We start from the raw sequence: 8,362 nt of genomic DNA, 5'->3' as shown, positions 1-8,362 counted from the left end.
CGTGTTAGCGACAGGTTAGTCAATCGCAGCTGTTAATTGCAAAATCGACAGTGTAAAACACACTACTAACACTCTTCGTAATCGTTTTGGAACCAAAATAGACACGTCCTATTTTTACTTTGCTTTTTTGTTGCTTGTTTGTACCTTATCCTACCGTATGTGAAAAGCAAACCCTTTCCAAAGGCACCCGAGTTGTACAAGCTCATTTGGTTCCACCTAAGGGTAATGAATAAACACTGTTAATTTTCTTAAATATATTTCCCCTTCAGTGGATCAGTTTATCGCAGCGATGATTCAGGGGTTAGTTAATTTCCTATAAGAATCCAAATTTATAGGTCATCTTCATAGTACTGGCAATAATAAGAACAGCTTTCAGCAGATGGGTTTATGTACCAGAAGTAGATGGAATAGGTTGGATCATGACAGAGAATGATTATTAGTTTTGTTTATTACTGTTGAGTGGGTCCAAAGACAAAATTTGATAAAAATTAGGGCTAAATGGTGTAGGACAGCTGAAAGATCAGAGGGTAAGTGTGTAAGAGGATTGAGTTATAATCCTTGCCATATGAATTGCTAGGCTTTGGGTGTAGATATATGGACCACAATTTCTTTGCTTGTAGTATGCTGAGCCATAGTAGTTGTATGAGGAACAGTCGATGAGTGTTACAGAGTCTCTTCCATTCCAGCTGAAAACTACTTCTATATCTATATAGCTGCAGACACAATGTGTAGTAGTAAAAACATATCTGAGTCTGGATGGACAAAGTATTTGGACAAATCATCTACTTATAAAAGTACCACCCACTTTAGTACTGTGTCTACAAGTTTTAAGAAGGCATCAGGTAATGCAGGAAATAGAGAAGAGGAATCCTCTATGACCTCAGATGCTTCATCTGGTCCCCAGCAGCTGCCTTTGCCTGACAATGAGCAAGAACACCAAGCCTCTGCATCATATCCAACAAGAATAAGATGTTTACATGGTAGACAAAGGGATTTGGATCATGTTTCATCTTGTTCCTTTACAGATGGGAATCCTAGAAAATGTAAGCTCAGAAGGATTGAATATAGGGAGGAGGCTGAGATTTGTTCTTCTCTTCAAGACACTGCAAGCTCTTCTGTCCAGAGCTCAGAGGTAGATTTTTACTTTAGCATTTCTTTTAGCCTAGGAATATCAAATAAGAAATCTATTAGCCTAGGAATATCAAATAAGAAAACAACTGATTGCAGCGACCCAGTTGAAATTTAAGTTAAATGATTTTGACCTTTGAAATCTCTAGTATTTAAGTTTGAGGGTCTTTATGAGGATGAATACAGAATATTCAATACACGTCCTCTGATACAAATACATGTTTTATATATAACTGGATCAATGTCCTTCATGGCAGAGCAGGCTTGTGAAAGGTGAAGTCAATGGTGGGGAATCTCTTGTAGATGTTGAGGTAAGAGTTCTCCAGTCCGTTAAGAAACCCAAGATGTCAGCATCCAATATCATAAATCTATCTAAAAGATTGTTTTAGAATCAGTTATGTATGTTTTTGTATCGACATTTTAGATTACACTTAGCAATATATCATCAGAAAGAGGAGAGTAATAAGCACAATATTCATTTAAGACGTGTAATAACCTCAAACATCATGTAGAATGAGAGACCTTAAATAATTTTTTCCTTGATGACCTTGCAGTCCCTGATAACCAATGATGCAAAATCACATATATGTATACTGCATAACTACTTTTCATGTTGATAATTTGCAATTTCTGATTTGATTCTGTGAGATTTTTTTGTATCAATGTTTCGGATCACAATCTGTGATCTATTATCAGAATGAGAGAATTTATGATAGGATCACATAGATTTCAAGTATCTATTAAGATTTATTAAGTGGTTTTTTTATATCAACTGAGACAGATCTGATATGAATTTTCAAGTAGATTTTTTTATATATTCAGATGATTATCATCCGTTTTTCAAATCTTGCACAAATTCAGAGAAGTTGTGGAGATTGCATTGGATATATGAACTCTTTGGAACGAATAATCTAGACACTCTGATTATTCTAGTAAGATTTCTTGAATTTGAACACACATAAGAAAATGAATCTGTAAAATTACATATTGATCTAATGAGAACAAATTCTTCTGTTGCATGCAGCCATGTTTTAGAGTGAATGGAGCAGTCCAGAAGAAGAAGAAGACAGCAAGTAATACATTGTAAAGTTAGAAGCAAAAACTGCAATCAGAGAATAGGCTTGGCGTCTCTCTCTCCTCATTGGATGTTGAGAGTATTGTGTAAGCTAAGAAGTGACAAATGTATGATAGAAAAGGACCATCCAGCACTCTTTCTAAATGGTGGCTTAGATTTGTTCATTCTCAGAATATCTGTACTTTTGATTCTTTAATATTATTAGATTAGATGTTTTATGAATTAAATATTATCTTCAAAAGACTACATATTATCAGCTTCCTTTTGTTTTACTTTTCTTTTATATTTTACTTTCATAATTTTGTAGTTATAAAAATATAAACCTTATTATTATTTAAAATAAAATATCTGTTGAGGATTTGCAGATCCGATTGTTTGATGATTGGACAATAATAAAAATGTGTCAAGTGGAGGGTGGGGTAGTCTTAATGCTATTGTTACAAGATTCACTAGGATTCCTTATACTTAGCAAGTCCCAAGGCGAGCGACCCTCTGCAAGTTTGAAAAACATAGATGTAGAGTACTCACAAGACTCACGAAGTCTAGGAGACTTGCCAAACTTGTCTAGTCTAGAAGATTCACCAAAATCACTGATTCTAGGTGAGCCAAGATAGACTTGGTCACTCTAGTTACTTTTTAAGAAAAAACTTACAACTTTTCATTGTTTGTTTGGTTTATGACATGCTCATCTAGGATTTACAAAAAAAACATGAAAATGGTGTGCACGATGAAGGTCTTTGGTTTTGATGGTCTTCATTTGGGCTTGGTGGCGAGGGCTTTGTCTCTCAACCTCACCCTATATCACGACAAGGAACACATCAAGGGTGCCACCCCCAAACCCCATGAGGAGTGTCGCCCCTCAACCCCGCTGGAGGCACTGCCCCAAACCCTCACAAGGGATGTTGCCCCTCGACCTCATTGGGATGTTGCCCCCAAACACCCATCAAACTATAAGTCTAAGCAAGTGATAGGCCAATGATGAATCATGATCATAAAATCTACAAAATGCATGTCCCCTGTTGCAAATCTCTACATCTTCACAGTCAAAGTCACAATCAAAGATTACCAAGTGTTTCATACATTACACAACCTTTTTAGTATAGAAGGACTAACATAAGCGAACTTGGTATGCTACAATCATTGCATTGTTGAATACAAGTTAATTCATAGTGGGCAAGAAATGCCATTTTCAAAATGCAAAAATGTCAATCATGCCTTGCACAAACAACTCATTGAACAGTCATATCTATTCATATCCTAGATAAGGTTAAACTAGAACATAACCATTTATCTTCTTACTTAACTATTCCTCTTTGTTAATGAACTTGAAGGCTTCAAAAAAACTTTAATAATATATTCCTCACTTGAATATACACACTAGTCATTGAGACACAAGCAAATATCATGGCTACATCATCATCCAAGACCTATCTTAGACACCAACATGTGACTTGCCATGATATTGGGATGAGTAATGGGGGCACCTCTTAGCCAAAGACTTATTTGGTATTAGTTTCAATGAAATGGTTTTCATATTTCACGAGTTTGACAATATTTATATATCTAAATGGGTTATTTCCTTAAGCTAGAATTTGTGTTTATAGTTATGTGATCGATGTATACTTGTATGTGATCAAAGTAGCTTCTATTTGATGAGGTTATTGTGTCTTTAAGGTTTGTTTATTAAAGGATGCATGAAACAACTTTTAAATCCTTAAAAATATCTTACTTTTTCAATTTTTTGAATCTACATTAAGTCTAGATGTTGAGTCCAAGTATGAGTCGGGAAATAGCTTGCCAAGTTTAAGGTGAGTCCAAGTCTCGTAACACTGCTTAATGCACATGATTCCTTCCTTTGTCCAATATTAGAATTGTTCTTGCTACTTTATAATTTTCTTTTTTTCTTTTTTATTATTTATGAATTCCAACTTATTTTTCCTTTGTGAAATTGGTCTTGTTATAAATGTTTTTCTTATTTTAAAGACTATTAAAAAAAACTAATTTTTTTTTTTAGAATGACCTAAAAATTTAATAAGTAATCTTCCATTTATATATTTCACAAAAATATTATGGAATCTTAAAAAAATTATTTAATTCATATTAAAAAAAAAATTATCGGTAAAATATATATTTTTATCTAATTGAGATATAAGCATTACAACTTCGGAAAGATAATGAACTATCAAAAAACTCCCAAAACAAGACATCCATGACACTACCATCACCACCCTCCCAAAAGCTAGATTTCAAAACTAACCAACACCCACACATCCACCCCCCATACTTAAAAGTATGAAAAAACTTATTACATCTTGCCTGTCAAAAAATAGGCATTTCAACTTGAAGTTTAAAGTTCAACTGGATTAATATTAATTTTTATTATGTGTTATATATAAATATTTTTTCCTATTAATTTTTTTTTTTAAATTGTATTTCTTTATTATTTATCTTAAATACTATTTAAATCCAAATTTAATAAATAACAGTTCAATTATTAATTTTGGTGGACATTGACATCTCTAAGTCTCGTCATGGGGATGTGGTTTTGATGATTGGGGATGGGCCTTGAATGCAGCCACTAGATTATGAGCACCTCCCCTTTAAATGTCATTATTGCTTTGGATTGTTCTATTTTGTGTCAAAAAGGAATTGCTACTCGGTGGAAGAATGCTAAGGATGACCACTTGATTGTCCAGGATCCAATCTCTTCAAAGGATGGCTTCTCTCAAGATTTTGTTGACTGTCTTGCTTATGGTGTGGTTGTGTTGTGCCTTAAGGTCCTTGTTGAAGTTTGTCTTGGTAGGTGTTCTACTCTTGTTGCACCAATGACTCCCTCTTAGCTTCAGTCTTCTTATATGGTCAATGACTACCTTTTTCCTTGCCATCTTGTTGTTCCCCTTTTGTTTGTTGTTGGTTACCTAATGGGGTGGGCGAGGGGAGCCACTTGTTTCCCCTTGTAGTGGGATCTTGGATGATAGTATTGCTTGGACTATAGTTTTTGTAGAAGGAAAGGTCCTTGTACCTCTTTCAATACTCTTTCTAGTGTTGTGAAAGAGAAGTCTTTAGTATAGGGTTGGGACCCTTGTTTCCCATATGTTTTTTCCTTCGATCAAAAGCATTTTTGTCTTTGGTTGGTTTTCCTAGTCTCACAATTCATGAGACTAGTCTTGCTTATCTTTAAAATTGCTTTTAGTGTAATAGATATAGACCCTTTCCAATAATTACCTAATCAAAATAATTCAATTATTAAAAATATTATCTAATTTATTTATTTTTTAAAATCTCATATTAACTATAATTACAATAAATATCTTTAGAACATATTTAAAAAATAAATTACATTAATCAATACAATAAAATAAGATTACATTCAAGTTTTATATTTATTTGTATTTCATTTTAAAAATCAAACTTAAATTTAAATTTAAAATTATTTATTCAACAATTAACTTTTATAAATATATCTTATAATATTTAATTTAATTTGTTATTTTCATTTTAAAAATTAAAATTTAACTCTTGAATAGTGAGCACATACATTTAAAATATATTTGATGTCTATTAGGAGCTAAAGGATTTGAAATATTAATGAAGGGTGAGCATAGAGTAGTTAGATACCATACAATGTGATAGGTACTCTTAATAAACATAAACATAATATTCTTGTGAGTGGTTTTGGTTTTATTTAAAAAAATAAAAAATCATTATTGTTATGATAGAAGTAATTTATATTGAAATATGTGAATTTAAAATAGTGTTTGAATTTATTTTTTTGCTTTTCAATGGAAAAGTTTTGATCTTTGAAATAGTTATCAAGGAAAGAGGGGTACATTTTGATCTATTGAAGACATAAGAGGTCATGTTATGAGAAGGTTTTGTATGTATATCATTGAGAGGGTGATTCACTTATTTAAATATTTTTTATTAGAAAGTTAGATAATGATTATTTACTATTTTGTTATTTCTTTTTAGTGTGTGCGTGGTTTTCTCACTTGGTCTTTTCTATTTGTTTGTTCATGTAAAGCAATTGTAGTGTTGATTGTTTTTCATTGCTTTGTTGGGCTTTATCACCTTATCTTTCTCCTTTTGTTAAAGGATTTGGGTCCTTTCAAAAATCAACCTTTACCATTAAAAAAAAAGATTAGAGAATAAATTCTAATGATGATTTACAATAAAAAAATGGTGGTTGTCAAGTATTCACAAATCATCCCAATGACAACACCAAAATATCACGAGTTTTGAGGCCTTAAAATATCATCTCATTTGACAATTACAAAAAATCTAGACCCTCTCATCCATGTGCTTCATTTTTTTGTACTTGTAATATGATCTAGACCCACTTTTTTGTAATATCATCTCATTTGACAAGTTTTGAGGCTTTCAAATATCACAAGTTTTTAGGGCTTCAAATCCCACTTTGAAAGATCTAGACCCTCTCATCCATCATGTCAATTAATGCCCTCAAGAACCACTGCAAAAATACACATAAGAAAAGGAGCAAGATGACTAAAACCCACTAGCCCATGCATAAGAGAGGCCCACTAATATGGTGGGACAATTCTTCTAAGTGTTCATTAAAGTCCACCCTCTTTATTGGGAGGGAAGAAAAAACTTGCAAAGTTCAAATGACTTTGAAAGTGCTTATGTTGTGATTTCAAGGGCCCATTCATTGAGAGGTGTGGAGAGGAATCTTAAGTTGCATATTATTCATGGTACAATTTTTTCTCCTCTTATAGTTGAGCAAATATTAAGGATGTTGAAACTAAAAAGTAGACATTTCTTCCTATACATAGATCCGTAAATAAGATGATGTAAGAACATGCAATGCTCATCAGGAGTAATCCTATGATAAGAGACCATCATAAAACGGTATATATAGATAGATAAACTTCAAATTAATTCTAGATAAAATCATATGTTCCAGCCATTAATCAACACCACTAAAAAGAGTAACTCTCCAATGTGATGATTTGAAGATTGTAATGATAGGGAGAAAAATATTGAATCCACCTCCATTCACTTTGATCTTGAGAAGAAACCTATAAAAATATGCTTCCAAGGTATTGAGACAATCATAACACATGTATTTAGGATAACTAAATATGAGATGTTCCAGTCATCATTAAAAACCACTAAAGTGTGTAACTCTCCATTTGATTGTTTGAATATAGTAATGATAGGGGGGAGATGATTGAATACACTTCCATTCACTTTCATCTTGAGAACAAGCCTATAAAAATATGCTTCAAGATATTGATGTGGAAATTCCACTTGAAGAAGATCTTGATAACCCAACACCACTAAAGCCAGTCAAAATGGGTTGAATCTTGACCTTCCAAAGATGGTTGAAAAAAAATCGGGAAGAAATATTGAATCCACTCCCATTAAATTTAATCTCGAGAACAAAGAGATCGAATCCGCTTTGATCTTGGAAACAACCCTATGAAAATATGCTTTCAAGATATGAAGACAATCATAAGTCACATTTTAGATATAACTAAACATTAAATGATGGAAAAATTCCCCTCTAAAAAGATCTTGATAACCCAAACACCACTAAAGCCAGCCAAATTGGATTTAATCTTAACCTTCCAGAGATGGTTGAAAAAAGAAGCTTTCACAGCTAAGGAGGAAAGTCCATGCCAAACCAACTCTTAAGTTTATCAAAGGTCAAGGAGAAGTGGAAAAACATTCAGCTGACTTTTGAACATTTGTGAATACAGACAGGCAGGGCAGCACATGGTGTGTACTGTGTAAGGCGAGTGGGAAGCAAATGAAGACAGAGCGGATGCTCACAACTCATGATGGGACTGTCCTTCCCACATGCATTCTTTTTTTTCTTGCTCACAACATTTCTCTTGCCTGTCATAACTAAAGTTGGCGCCATGGCAGTATTAACACCAGACAGGAAGTGCCGGACCGCTCACGCCTCAAAGGACTTTGGGGTCATCTGGCAAATCACAAATATATATATATAAATTGTGAATTGGGGAAGAAGACAGTAAATGATTTGAGAGTTTCATTGTCAATGGTTTGTTTCCTCCAATGCTTGTGAGAGGTGAAAGTCAATCTTTTTGATGGAGACAAGCAAGTTTTTACTCTAGACAAGTGCCCAAAGTTCAGTTTCATGGATCCTATACAAAAGGGGAGGAGTTTAGT

At 33.3% G+C, this 8,362-nt stretch overlaps 1 protein-coding gene across 1 annotated transcript; it reads left to right on the top strand.

Moving 5' to 3' along the window:
* Positions 1-550: 550 nt before the first annotated feature.
* LOC131073270 (uncharacterized) lies at positions 551-2,416 on the top strand. The gene is made up of 3 exons (XM_058009678.1): positions 551-1,132; positions 1,386-1,439; positions 2,153-2,416. Exons 1-3 carry the CDS (start codon positions 725-727, stop codon positions 2,213-2,215), a joined length of 525 nt encoding a protein of 174 aa, XP_057865661.1. The 5' UTR covers positions 551-724; the 3' UTR covers positions 2,216-2,416.
* Positions 2,417-8,362: the final 5,946 nt, after the last annotated feature.

This window comes from Cryptomeria japonica, chromosome 5 (assembly GCF_030272615.1).
Source record: "Cryptomeria japonica chromosome 5, Sugi_1.0, whole genome shotgun sequence".
In the NCBI taxonomy this organism is placed as follows: domain Eukaryota; kingdom Viridiplantae; phylum Streptophyta; class Pinopsida; order Cupressales; family Cupressaceae; genus Cryptomeria; species Cryptomeria japonica.
The sequence above is the reverse complement of the archived record's forward strand: the minus strand, read 5'-3'. Positions and strand labels throughout refer to the sequence as shown.